The sequence below is a fragment of the Heptranchias perlo genome, chromosome 11 (assembly GCF_035084215.1).
Source record: "Heptranchias perlo isolate sHepPer1 chromosome 11, sHepPer1.hap1, whole genome shotgun sequence".
In the NCBI taxonomy this organism is placed as follows: domain Eukaryota; kingdom Metazoa; phylum Chordata; class Chondrichthyes; order Hexanchiformes; family Hexanchidae; genus Heptranchias; species Heptranchias perlo.
In genome coordinates this window covers 14,966,936-14,982,087 of record NC_090335.1, presented here as the reverse complement: position 1 = coordinate 14,982,087, position 15,152 = coordinate 14,966,936, and the positions used below count along the sequence as shown (strand labels likewise).

General features: G+C 41.6%; 1 protein-coding gene across 2 annotated transcripts in view; it reads right to left on the bottom strand.

Moving 5' to 3' along the window:
• fndc3a (fibronectin type III domain containing 3A) overlaps positions 1 to 15,152 on the bottom strand; it is a 228,175-nt gene that overhangs the window by 86,738 nt on the left and 126,285 nt on the right. For both annotated transcript variants that reach the window (XM_067992587.1, XM_067992589.1), the window contains 2 exons: positions 9,973 to 10,195; positions 741 to 1,016 (listed from right to left, as the gene is read on the bottom strand). In XM_067992587.1, the coding sequence (XP_067848688.1) occupies positions 741 to 1,016; positions 9,973 to 10,195 (499 nt within the window). The remainder of the gene's footprint in view (positions 1 to 740; positions 1,017 to 9,972; positions 10,196 to 15,152) is intronic.

The window sequence follows — 15,152 nt, the reverse complement described above, 5'->3', positions numbered from 1 at the left end:
CCTTCTCCTTTCCAGTGTGATGAGATCCAACTTAAATGAAACGCAAAAAAACAAAACTTAAATCTGCTCAGAAGCAGAAATACAGTTATGATCAGTCTTCACATACACTGGTCGACTGTGACAAGATGGGTTTCTATTGTTTTCATTATGATAAAAAATGACATATACCAAACAATGAAGTTTTCAGTGTTAAGAATGCCTATATATGGCCTTGCAGTTGCATTACTTTCTTCGCAATATCAGAAGTTTTTCCTGGCTGACTCAAGGTTAGGAAAGTGTTATACAATGCACACTCTGGGTACCATCAGATCCTGCTTCAGAATTTGAAGAATCTGATAACATTTAGACATAAGGGTAGAAATTAAATTTGGCAATATCAGAGATGTTCAACATAAATGTATATAGCACCTTTAATACAGTAAAGTGACCCCAGGTGTTTTACTGAAGGTGCCTGGGAATTCTGGGGATACAGCCTATTAAATTCAGTCCAGCTCAGCTTAACATCCCAACATTCCTCTCGGGACTCCAGCAAATATATTTCCACTCACATTTTTACAACCAGCATTATCCTTCTGTACACATTTTACAAATATTCTAAGAACATTCTCAGGAGAATCATCTAATTAGTGCTTGAAACATGGAAAATTAGTTTCACTGTACATAGGAACAGCAGTATGCCATTCAGCCCCTCGAGCACTGTATATAACTTGGAAAAGACTGCCATGAACATACATACATACCAAACATTTCTGTGTCTATATGAGGTGTGCCTTGCATTTTCCCATCTTGTTTATTCTTCACCATCCCTGTGGATGTTCCATGGGTACTTTCTTCATTTTGTTCACTGTTGGGAGACACCAAATGGCACTTGTGGGGAGAGGATGGTGGGCTGCTGATCTTATCTTTTGGTCCATTAGCTTGTCTGTCTTTCAGTTTCTTTTGTAAGCGGTCATATGCTTTGCTAGTCCTTTCATCTCTGTGGATAAAGTTGGACCTCCAATGAGAGGGATGAGATTCTGCAATGTAATAACAATATAAACGTATATATAGACTAACTTTCTTATTTTAAGAGAAAATCTCGTACAAATACTGTGGGGAAAAATTTACACATGTAACACATAACTAACAGATCTCCCGTGGCACTATTCAAGTTGATTCGGAGGATACATTGTTTAATGTTACAAAATATTATCAGGATCACTGATTTACAGTGATTGTATAAGCCAAATTACATTTTTTTTTTGCAGAGTATTACAGCAGTGTTAGTGATATTTTTAGTTTTGAATCATATGATTATCTGTCCATTTGTGTGGAAACTAAATCAGTGGCCTTGAATACAGTTACATGTTATTTAGCTGTAGTTAATTTTATCTATTACCTTTTTTTAAAAGAAACACAGGATATGGAGGAAGCTGTTCTAGACTGCACATAGGTAGGATGTAGCTTGAGAACTGAGTGCAGCAATTGTGGGGAGTTAGATAGGCTGCATGGATTGGCAACTGTTGGGAGAGTGGTCCTGGGATTTGGAAGTGTGAACCAAAGGATGTGGGAACATGGGGGGAGGGGGTAAGGGTCTGGGAGAACTGGACAGGGTTTGAGAGCACTGGGAGGGGGTCCCAGGATTTGGGAGGAGTGGTGATGGGGTGTTGGGGTCTGGCAGCATTGGGCTGAGTGCTGTAGTGTGTGTGGGAGAAGGGCCCCAGGTTGTGAAAGTATTGGGGTTGCTGGGTGTGGGAAGAGTACTGGGAAAGCCACTGATAAAAGAGTGGTGGAAGAGGTTTTCTTGAGGTAGACTGGCAGTGGGGAGAAAGGCAGGGTGCATGGTGTGGGCAAGGGGTGGAGGAGAAAGAGTGGGAATGGCGAGAGCTGGCAGGAGGGGGAGAGGTGTGGATACTCAGGGTAGGAGAGGGTCCTGTTGCAGCCATTGCATTTTTTTTTAAAAAAGAGTTTTCTGAGTAGTGACTTGGGAAAGATCATTATTCAAAATACAGCTGAGTATTCATTTTACACAATACAGGTTTTTCCAGGTCACTGTTGAGGAGACCCTTTTGGGTAATCTTCACCACCCGCTTCGATACACCCATGCCCCCACCACACTCTACACCTTCCCCCACTGTACCGACTCCGAGCCAGCCTCGAGAATGGCGGTCAGGGCTCAGGGGTTTCATAGACTCATACAGCCATTTGGCCCATCATGTCTGTGCCGGCTCTTTGAAGAGTTATCCGATAAGCCCCTAAGTCCCACTCCCTTGCTTTTTCCCCATAGCCCTGCAAATTTCTCCTTTTCAAGTATATATCCAATTCCCTTTTGGATGTTACTAATGAGTCTGCTTCCACCACCCTTTCAAGACAGTGTATTCCAGGTCATAACAACTCACAGTGTAGAAAAAATTCTCATCTCCCCTCTGTCGTTTTTGCCAATTATCTTAAATCTATCTCTTCTGCCAGCAGGAACAGTTTCTCCTTATTTACTCTATCAAAACCATTCATGATTTTGAACACCTCTATCAAATCTCCCCTTCACCTTCTCTGCTCTAATCCCAGCTTCTCTAGTCTCTCCACATAACTGAAGTCCCTTATCCCTGGTACCATTCTGGTAAATCTCCTCTGCACCCTCTCCAAGACCTTGCCATCCTTCCTAAAGAATGGTGCCCAGAATTGGACACAATAATCCAACTGAGGCCTGATCAGTGAATTGTAAAGGTTTACGACAACTTCCTTGCTTTTGTACTCATGTCTCTAGGTCAGGTATCAGGGCTCTGATTGTGGCGAGGGGGTTGAAGGTGGTGGCATCAGAGGAGGTGGGAGGAAATTGATAGGAATTTCTTCACAGGGTTTCTCCATTGGTACAGAAACCCACTGTTTTATTTAGAATACTCAATGTTGATTTTGAAAGCACTGAAAGTGCTAGAAGAATGTGCAGCTGGTTCTTTTTAACAGCCATGAGCACAACTTTTGGCTTGGGGATTGGGCCAGAATCGCGATGGTGGGGGCGAGGGTAGGTGTCTGGTCATGAAGGGGGCAAGGTAAAGAACAGAACCACCTACCAACCTTGGAGGATTCAGAGGTAAGTAAACACCATCCCGACTTGGAAATATATTGCCGTTCCTTCATCATCGCTGGGTCAAAAGCCTGGAACTCCCTACCTAACAGCACTGTGGGAGAACCTTCACCACATGGACTGCAGCGGTTCAAGAAGGCAGCTCACCACCACCTTCTCAAGGGCAATTAGGGATGGGCAATAAATGCTGGCCTTGCCAGCGACACCCACATCCCATGAATGAATTTTAAAAATTGAATAAGTAAGTTTAATTGTGACAGAAAAGTGCAACAGACGGGCATGATGGTAATAGGTATGACAGATAAGTTATAGGATGTGCTGCTTGATAGGAGTGTTTGCATTTGCAAGACTTTTAATACATTATATAGATTTTATGTCTCCTTCCCTCTCCAGCCAGTCCTATTATGGAGAATTGCCACCTTTGTCCCAGAATGGCTCAATTCACTTGAGAATGCAGCAGTACCTAGCTGATGGTTGTCACTTCTCAGGGCATTCAGAAGTGCCGTCTCTCACTGAAATGAATGGACCCATTACAGGATGTAGATGTTTGTCTCCCAACCATAACTAGTGTCAACAGAGAGGGGAAAACCTGAAATGGAGGGCCTCATGGAAGACCACATGAAGACAGATTCCAAGACAGCATACAAATTTATGGAGAAGAATATTTAAATCCCACAGGTGTGGACGGTCAGACAAAAGATTGATGTTCCAGACCTCCATCCCATAAATCTCACCACTAGAAGTATTCACCTTTGCTTTTTCAATCTACAAGTGAATGGAAAGTTGCAGTGGCCACTAACTGAACTCTGCTGGAACTAGACCTGAGACTTCAATTCATCAGAAGTTGCAAATGAAGTAAAACTGTTGGTAAACATGATTTAGCTGCAAGATGATTGCTCCAATGCCAATTAATATTATGCATTTTAAGACTGGATGATTTTCTGGATGTTAAGAGCGCATGTGCTATCAAAGGTAGAAAATCTTCAATTATTAGTCTATTCTATTAATAGTCACGAAGGGCTTCTGAGAAGAAATTGCTGTTTGAGTCATACTCAAAGATGATCATAGTCGTCAGAGATCAATCATCACAGCCCCAGGACACGATTGTAGGAGTTCATTAGAACAGTGTCCTCGACCCAATGCTTCATCAATGATCTTCCCTCCATCATAAGGTCAAGACTGGGGCTATTTGCTGACTATTCTTTAATATTTAGCTCCATTCACAGCTTCTATGGTAATGAAGCAGCCCATGTCAGCCGAAAGCAGGACTTAGCCAACATCTGGACTTAGGATGACAAACAGCAGATAACATTCACGCCACTTAAGTGCCAGGCAACGACCACCTCCAACTTGAAAAAGCCCACGCACTTCCCTCTGACCTTCAACTGTGCACCCATCGCAGAGTCCTGTACTATCAACATCTTGGGGGGTCACCAGTGACCAGCCATATAAATACAGTACCTACAACAGCAGGGCAAAGGCTAGGTACTCTGATAAGTGGCTAACCCCTCAAAGGCTCTCCACCATAGGAACATAGGAACAGGAGTAGGCCATTCAGCCCCACGTGCCTGCTCCGCCATTTGATAAGATCATGGCTGATCTGTGATCTAACTCCATATTCCTGCCTTTGGCCCATATCCCTTAATACCTTTGGTTGCCAAAAAGCTATCTATCTCAGATTTAAATTTAGCAATTGAGCTAGTATCAATTGCCATTTGTGGAAGAGAGTTCCAAACTTCTACCACCCTTTGTGTGTAGAAATGTTTTCTAATCTCACTCCTGAAAGGTCTGGCTCTAATTTTTAGACTGTGCCCCCCACTCCGAGAATCCCCAACCAGCGGAAATAGTTTCTCTCTATCCACCCTATCTGTTCCCCTTAATATCTTATAAACTTCGATCGATCACCCCTTAACCTTCTAAACTCTAGAGAATACAACCCCAATTTGTGTAATCTCTCCTCGTAACTTAATCCTTGAAGTCCGGGTATCATTCTAGTAAACCTAGGCTGCACTCCCTCCAAGGCCAATATGTCCTTCCGAAGGTGCGGTGCCCAGAACTGCTCACAGTGCTCCAGGTGCGGTCCAACCAGGGTTTTGTATAGCTGCAGCATAACTTCTGCCCCCTTGTACTCTAGTCCTCTGGATATAAAGGCCAGCATTCCATTAGCCTTATTGATTATTTTCTGCACCTGTTCATGACACTTCAATAATCCATGTACCTGTACCCCTGGGTCCCTTTGGACATCCACTGTTTTTAACTTTTTACCATTTAGAAAGTACCCTGGTCTATCCTTTTTTGATCCAAAGTGAATGACCTCACATTTGTCTACATTGAATTCCATTTGCCACAGTTTTGCCCATTCACCTAATTTATCAATATCACTTTGTAATTATATGTTTTCATCTACACTCCTTACAATGCCACCAATCTTTGTATCTTCGGCAAACTTAGATATGAGACTTTCTATGCCTTCATCTAAGTCGTTAATAAATATTGTGAATAATTGAGGCCCCAAGACAGATCCCTGCGGGACTCCACTAGTCACATCCTGCCAATGTGAATACCTACCCATTATCCCTACTCTCTGTCGCCTTTTGCTCAGCCAGCTTCCTAACCAAGTCCGTACTTTTCCCTCGATTCCATGGGCTTCTAACTTAGCTAACAGTCTCTTATGTGGGACCTTATCAAATGCCTTCTGGAAGTCCATATAAATAACATCCATTGACATTCCCCTGTCCACTACTTTAGTCACCTCTTCAAAAAATTCAATCAGGTTTGTCAGGCACGACCGACCTTTCACAAATCCATGCTGGCTCTCTCTGATTAACTGAAAATTCTCGAGGTGTTCAGTCACCCCATCCTTAATTATAGACTCCAGCATTTTCCCCACAACAGATGTTAGGCTAACTGGTCTATAATTCCCTGGTTTCCCTCTCTCTCCTTTCTTAAAAAGCGGAGTGACATGTGCAATTTTCCAATCCAGAGGGACAGTTCCTGAATCTGGAGAACGTTGAAAGATTATAGTTAGGGCATCTGCAATGTGCTCACCTACTTCCTTTAAAACCCTGGGATGGAAACCATCTGGTCCTGGGGATTTGTCACTCTTTAGTGCTATTATTTTCTTCATTACTGTTGCTTTACTTATGTTAATTTTATTGAGTCCCTGTCCCCAATTCAATATTCGTTTTCTTGGGGTTTCCGGCATGCTATCCTCTTTTTCTACTGTAAATACTGACACAAAGTAATTGTTCAACATGTTTGCCATTTCCCCATTGTCAATGACAATATCCCCACTTTCAGTTTTTAAGGGGCCAACACTGCTCCTGACCACCCTCTTTTTCCTAATAGAACTATAAAAGTTCTTCGTATTGGTTTTGATATCCCTTGCAAGTTTCTTTTCATACTCTCTATTTGTAGCTCTTACTATCTGTTTTGTGACCCTTTGTTGATCTTTGTATCTTTCCCATTCGCCAGGATCTGTGCCATTTTTTGCCTTTTTGTATGCCTTTTCCTCATGTCTTATACTGTCCCTTACCTCTTAAGTTGTCCATGGCTGATTTTTTTGGCAAGTAGAGTTCTTGCCCCTCAGGGGTATAAACCGATTCTGTATCACGTTAAATGTTTCTTTAAACATTTCCCACTGATCATCAGTCGTTTTACCCATTAACAGATTTGCCCAGTTTACTGCGGACAGTCTCCGTCTCATCCCATTGAAGTCGGCCTTACCCAAGTCTAGAATCTTAGCAGCTGACTCACTTTTTTCCCTTTCAAACACTACATTGAACTCGATCATGTTATGATCGCTATTGGATCGATGTTCACACACAGTTAAGCTGTTAACTAAATCTGGTTCATTACTCATTACTAAATCTAGTATGGCTTGCCCCCTTGTTGCCTCCAGGACATACTGCTGTAGAAAACTATCCCGGACACACTCAAGAAATTCACTACCTTTCTGACAGTTGCTGGTCTGCTTTTCCCAATCTGTGTGAAGGTTAAAGTCCCCCATTAAGACCACTATGCCTTTGTTACACACTTGTCTAATCTCTGCATTTATACAATCTAGCACTTCAGAGCTGCTGCCAGGGGTCTTATATACAACTCCCACTATAGTCTTAGATACTTTCCTATTTCTCAATTCAACCCATAAGGTCTCTGTTGGCTGCTTACCCCTCGTTATATCCTCCTTTATCTTTGAAGTGATTTCATCTCTAATCACTAAGGCTACTCCTCCCCATCTTCCATTTTCCCTATCTCTCCTGTAGACCTTATAACCTGGTATATTTAGTTCCTAATCCTGACGATCCTGCAGCCATGTCTCAGTAATAGCTATCATGTCAAACCCTCCAATTTGAATTTGAACCTGTAGTTCATTTAATTTATTCCTTATACTCCGTGCATTTGTATGTCGAACTCTTAGTTGGGCCACACACCCTAGCCTGACCTTCAGCTTTGATGCTGGGTTAATCGCCTTACGCCTCCTAGTTTTCACTTTATCTGTCGTGCCTCAAGTACACTTTCTTTCTGCTGCTCTACGCTTTTCCCTTTCACTTGTTCGTGATCAACTGTTTGTACTATTTGTATTGTAAATTTCTCCTGGGTCTTCCCCTCTCTTGCTGCTCTCAACTTTACTCCCTTCTGACTCCCCGCTCAGGTTCCCATCCCCCGCCACTCTAGTTTAAACCTTCCCCAACCGCACTGGCAAACACCCCCCGCGAGGACATTGGTTCCAGTCCTGCTCGGGTGTAACCCGTCCTGCTTGTACAGGTCCCACCTTCCCCAGAACCGGTCCCAATGTCCCAGGAATCTAAATCCCTCCCTCCCACACCATCCCTGCAGCCATGTATTCATCCAGTCTATTCTCCTGTTCCTATACTCACTAGTGACAATGCTAGTAATCCTGAGATCACTACCTTTGAAGTCCTGCTTTTTAAATTTATCTCCTAACTCCTTAAATTCACCTTGCAGGACCTCATCCCTTTTTTTAAACCTATGTCGTTGGTACCGATATGGACCACGACTACTGGCTGTTCACCCTCCCCCTCCAGAATGTCCTGCAGCTGCTCCGCGATATCCTTGGCAACATACCATCCTGGAGTTACGTTTGCGGTCGTAGAAACGCCTATCTGTTCCCCTTACAATAGAATTCCCTATCACTATAGCCCTGCCACTCTTCTTCCTCCCCTCCTGTGCAGCGGTGCCACAAACTTGGCTCTTGCTGCTTTCCCCTGATAAGCTATCTGCCCCAACAGTATCCAAAGCGGTATATCTGTTTGAGAGGGAGATGGCCCCAGGGGACTCCTGCTCTACCTGCCTAGTCCTTTTACTCTGCCTGGCGGTCACCCATATATTTTCTGCCTGCGTAATCTTTACCTGCGGTGTGACCACCTCACTGAACGTGCTATCCACGATAGTCTCAGCATCATCTACAAGGTTCAAGTCAGGCATGTGATGTATTACTCACTACTCACCTGGATGGATGCAACCACAACACTCAAGAAGCTAGATATCATCCAGCACAATGCAGTCTGCTTGATTGGCACCCCTACCACGGGACTCAATATCCACCCCATGCAACTAGGGACAGGCAACAAATGCAGTCTTACCAGCATTGACCACATCCTATGAAAAAATTAAAACATCCTGCCTACTAAAATCAGCTCATCAAGGAGGATGTTGTATTGGTAACCATCTTCGTGCCCATTGTTTCAAAGATATTGGACATACAGAGAAAGGGCTGCATCAGGTAGGTAGCAGAGCCTCACAATTTCTTCCCCATTATTTTTATTATGTTGATCCAATCTATCAATTTATCAGGTACAAGTTATTTTGGATTGAAAAGCTGAGGACCAGAGTGGAACTGTCATGCTGAGAAGTACAAAATATCGAGTGTAGGATCTTTAACTTGTCTGGCTTAATATAACTTCCTCTGAGAACAAGGCTTCTGCAGAGCTGGAGTGGAGATGATTACACGATTCTCTTAAGATTTCAAACAATCTAAAGCTCCTGAAGGGGTAAAGCGTCATTGATTTTTCCTGATTAATGATGGGCCTCTTAAGCATAAATGAATGAGACATGAATGCACATTATGGTGTGAGAATGAAGTTATACATTAAAATTACAAGTGAATAGGAACCTTGGGTAGTTAACAGCAAAAAAAAAACAATGGCTTCCTTGTTCACTCTTCTCTACAGGTTTCTGTGTAGTTGTTTAGGCTTTGTGGACCTCAGGTTGCCAACTCAAACCCCAAATACTTAGTTTTAGTTCTTAAATACTCTTATAGCCTATAAATAGTTTTGCAAACAACAAGGTTTCTCTAAGTGTTACTCTATCCTTCTGCTACCCAATACCAATTCCCATTTAGTTGACATTTTAATCTGTACAATAAGCTTGCCTCATTAATTCTATTTTTGCTCTTTCTACAGATCCTGATTCAGCAATGCCAAATACAAATTGCTGCTTCAGTAGTCTAATCAGGGAAGTTCTGAGTGGCAGCAAAAACATCTGTGAACTCAACAGTACCACCAGGAGTTGAACAGGATATTGTGACATTGTAAGCCAAAGTCAAATATTTGCACTACTATTAGGACAGCTTAACACTTACCTTCCGCTTAACCCTTTGAAGACTGAACACCTTGTATGGTAAGAAAAATACATGTCTTTTTCATCTTAAAAAATATTTGCAAAGCTAGGAGGCTACAAAATCATTTTTTTCTGTCAATATTTAAATTAATTCTATTTTCCCCAGTAGTGACAGCAGGAAGGCAAAATCAGATGTCAAACCAGCCTAGTTTGCTCTTGCTGACTTCCCAGCAATTCAAAGATGACATTGGCAGAGTGTTGGAAGCAGATTTTTGTGCCCAACAGGTGTCTGAGAAGATATAAAGATGTTTAAAATTCAACATGCTTACCTTGATCTGCATATGAATGTGGAGGATGATGTTGTGGAACATACTGTGTTGCAACATCTCCTGGTCCTGGAGAGTACATTTGATGCTGTGGATGTGGTAGGACAGGTGGGTGAAGAAACGCAGGCATGTAAGGATGAGGATGCATTGGTGGGTGACTGCCAGGGTGAAACTCTGGCTGCTGAGGTAACACCAGCACCCTTCGAACACCATTTTCTTCAATGACCTGCACAACTCAGACAGAATTACAATTGAGTAGAATGGCTATGTTGAAAGCTTATATTTTCACTTTTTTTGTTTGCCTTAAAAACTTTCCCCTTGGGCTCCTACACATACTAATAAGAAATTAATTATCCAAAACATTTGTCAGGAAAATAAAAGATCTAATTTTTTTTTTACTGCAGTCAGATTTAAGATCTCAACTCAAAATTTGTAAAAGTGCTGCAAAAAGAGCAACCACTGCAAAGCTTGTGGGCCTAATCTCACTCACAAGATCATTACTGATAAAGACGACCGTTCAGTTTACCTTAATTCATCCAAACGAAGAGATCTTAACATCCCCTCATTGTAGTATCCAATTGTTTCTTAAATGATTTATGGATTAGAAACTCGATTGAAATAATGACATTCGAGCTGCTGTACATAGTTTTAAGGTGCTCTTTGCACTATGGGTAGGTAGAGGTTTTTAAAATCACCATTCTCACCGGTGTATATTCCACATATTCATAATTCTTTGTGAAGAAAAATTCTCTTATCTGTTCTAAAATTACCTTTTACCAGTTTGAACCAGTATCACCAGTTCTACTCAGTTTATTTTAAAGTAATATTCTGGGTTAACTTTTTCTATACTTTTAATCTTACATTCCACTGTAAGATCACCCCTCAGGTGCCTCCTTTCCAAACGCTAAAGCCCCAGTCAATCCAGTCTTTCCTCATAGCTCAGACCCCTGAAAATTGGGGATCAGCCTCGTGACTCTTCTCTGCATTGCCTCCAACATTTAAATGTCTTTCTCATTTCTTGGCGATCACAACTGGACAAAGTATTCAAGGTGCGGTCTGACCAGAGCACTATACATTTGATCACTGCCTCCTCTGACTTATTCTACTGCTTTGATTATGTAGTTCAACATCCTATTAGCTTTATTGATTGCTGCTCTGCTTTGGTTGAATATATTTAATGACGAGTGAACTAAGACTCCTGGATTACTTTCAACTTGATCCGTAGCTATTTCAACACTATTCATGGAGTATGCTTGTTGACTATTTTTTCCTTACTATGTGCAGCACTCGACACTTGTCTGCCATTGTTTTGACTACTTGCATATTTTGCCCAACTCATTCAATAATTTGTGAGCTGCCTCTGGCAATTCCACTGCCCTCCTTGTATCGTATCATCTGCAAATTTGGCCACTTTGCATTGAGTTTCTGAATCTAGGTCAATTATGTAAATTAGAAATAGTAGTGGTCCCAGCATTGAGCCCTCGGCACTTCCCCCCCACTCCGACATAGCACCTTCTAGAGTATACGTTGATTCCTACCCTTCAGCCAGTTTCTTATCTATTCCCAGGGTTTACTCTGAATCCCCAAAGCTTTGATTCTAATTAAGAGCCTTTCACGTGGAACTTTATGAAAAGCCTTTTGGAAGTCCAGGTATACCACTTCATGAGGCTCTCAGTCCACTTGGCTTGTCACTTCCACAAACAAGTTGAGGTGGTTGGTCAGGCAGGATCTTCCCATCCTGAATCCATGCTGACTGCTGTTAACAAGGTTATTATTATACAGATGATCCTCAAGCTTACCCCTGATGAGCAGTTCCATTACTTTTACCAGAACGGAAGAAAGACTAATTGGTCTGTAGTTGCCAGTGTCTGTTTCGTCAACCTTTCTGAATATGGACATCACTTTAGCCTGTTTCCAATCTAGTGGTACATCCCTAGTGACCATTGACTCCATTATAATGATTGCCAATGCCTCACAAATCTTCTTCCTAGTTTCTCTCAACACTCTGGAATAAAGACCATCTCTCCCCAGGGATTTATTTGCTCATATTTTCTCTTGTAAATATTTGGAGAAAGTATTCATTCACAATATTTACTATTTTGTGCTCATCCTCTGTCCTCTAACGTGTTGCAGTACTGAAAGATTATTTTTACTGTTAGCTTAGTCTCAGCTGCCATGTCTTTTGCCTGGTCTCTCTTTGCTCCTCTGATCACCCTTTTAACATGTTTCTGCATTTTCCTATATTGATCCCAGTGAGCCACTTCCCCTTTCTCCTTGCAGGATTTATACAAGACATTTTTCCTTACTATCTCCCTTCTAATTTGTTTGTTAATCCATTTAGGTTCACATTTGTTTAGTCAAAGCTTGATGGTTTTGGGAATGTATTTATCCTGCATGTTCAGCATTAGACCTTTAAAGATATTCCACTTGTCTTCTACTGAAGTGTTGTTGAACAACCTTTCCCAATTTATTTCTTTTAGTTGTTCCTTATTTCATTGAATTTAGCCCAAAGTTAGCCCATATACCTGGCTTCTGGTCTTAAGTATTTCTTACTCCCAAATCACGTAAAATGTTATCATTCTGTGGTTGTTGTCCCCCAGAGTGCGACAACTGAAATGTCTTGTACATTTTCAGGGTCATTAATGAATAACAAATCAAGATGAGCATTGCCTCTTGTGGCTTCCTTGACACGCTGGGTCAAGATGCAGTCATGCACTGCATCTACTAACTCAGACTCTAAACCACTTGGGTTTTCTCAGTTTATATTAGGTTGATTGAAATCTCCCATTCAAATAACTTTCCTGTTTTCACATACCCTTCTTATCTCTTCATGGAGCAAAATTGTTCTTTTTCTTATGCTGACCAGGTGGCTTGTACATACACCCAGTGTTAGCTTGGATTATTTTGGCATTAAAGATGTCTAACCAAAGTAGCTCATTTTGAAGCTTTCTACCTCCCACAGGATCAAATTCTTTTACTGCCCAGGTGTCTGATGTATAGCGCTACACCACCTCCTTTTTTGTCCACTATCTTTTCTAAACACTCTGCATCCCTGAATATTGTATTCATTTCTATCCTCAGGATTCAGCCATGTTTCGGATATTCCAAACATACTGTAGTTCCCAAATGCCACAACAGCCTCCAGATCTGGCAACTTATTTCTGATGTTTCTAGCATTCATATGGATCTCATTATAGATTTGCCTCCTCATGTTCTTCAGTGTCTGCTATGTGAGTCTTTGAGTTTGAGTCTATACCTGCCTGTTTACTACCTTCTACCCTATGATCTGGCACCTCTGAGATCCAGTTTCATCCCCATTCTATCACCCTCACCTGTCCAGTTTAAATGATTTCCTATTGCTGTCCCAATGTTCCTCGCAATTTTTTTTATCCCTACTTGGTTTAAGTGTAGCCTGTCTGTGCTGTACCAGTCTTTTATATTCTGGAAGGATTCCCAGTTATTTATGAAGGTAGCATTGTTGTACCTCGTGAATTTTTCTGGTGAATGCCCCATCACTCCCAAATATCGAGTGTATACCAGAGAACATTACTCAGCTGCCTCTGAATTTTGAGCTAATCCTCATATATGCAGCATTTAAGGCATCTCTATTATTTCTCTCTGCCTTTTACCTCTGCATAGACTACTGCCACAGCATCCCTATCAGTCCCTTTCAGTATCCTTTCTAACCTTTCCTCAATATGTACTGCTCTTGCTCCAGGTAGACAGCTCACCATCCTGTAATTATTGTCCTTCTGACACACATGACTACCTACTTTCCTCAGAAAAGAATCGCTTATGACTACAATCTCTGTGACTTGCACAGTCAAATAACCCTTTAGTGCGAAAAACTTTGACGCCACCAAGAGACGAGCAGCCAGTAAAGAGGCGAGTGGACCGAGGGGACTTTACGGTAGGTAAATAGTGAAAGATTGTTTCCACAGGTGGGTGAATGGGAAACAAGGGGACGGACACAGAGGATTCTCACTGAAAGAAACAAGGGGGAAGGGAGGAGGACATTTTTTGCACGAAGGGTTATTTGACCATGGGATGCTTCACCGTAAGTGGCTATTGTTGAGGGGGGACTAGATCATCATTTAAAAGGGAATGGGATAAGTATATGAAATGGAGGAATATAAAAGGATCTGGGGGGAATATGGGGTTTGTATAGAAAGATCAGAATTAGGGTCAGGTTGAGAACCTTCCCAGAATATCTGGACGCCTCTAGGAAAGGAAGATCAATCTTGCAGGCACTGCTGATAACAACCCCAGAAATAAGTGGAGTTTGCATTCTCCGTTCACCTGTGTACTTTCTTCACCTGTCGTGGGTGGGCTCCTGGTTGTGAGAGAATTTCTGAGAACAACTGCTGGCGCGAAACCACAAGAAAAGATACTATAGGGGACCCAACCTTTATAAGGTAAATGCAATAAATTTGCAAATTGTGGGTGTGTCATGTGATCAAATGTCACATGATCAAAGTCATGAGATTAACCCTCCAGGAATACCTCCAACCAGAGTTGGCAACTCTATTTAAAAGTGCAATCCTGTACTACTACACTAGTAGCTCAAAAAAGACTATGTTTAATACATTTCATGGGCTCATTTAAAATAATGATTCATTAACCTTGTAAAATTGCAAAATATAAATACATCTCAAAATCATGACTAGTAACCAACTGTTCATTTCAGTTGTCCATCGAACAAGGTTAAGAAACTGAACAGGGGAGGTGTGTCAGTAATTTTTTGTAATTTTACAACTTTGAATCTAAGGAAGAAATTTAAATATACTGCTTTGAAGGCTGGGCTGCCTGCCCAGGACTTGTAATTTTAACTGTGTTAAGAGGGTTATCAAGATGCTGACCAAATCTCTTTACAGACAGGTGAAAGCCCCAGTACAAATTCAAAGGATGTTTTCTACTTGCAATATTCCAGATTAAAATCAAGTTAACACAATTAACTTGAAATGTATTTTATTCATATTATACCATGCATAAACATGTGGAATAATTATTCACTGATTAATTGTTGAATACAAAATTACTGCACGTGAGGAGTACTTATGCGGCTCACTCATTCCTGTGGACATGGAGTTGTTGGCTGTACCTTCGTAAGAACATAAGAAATAGGTGCAGGAGTAGGCCATACGGTCCCTCGAGCCTGCCTCGCCATTCAATAAGAATATGGC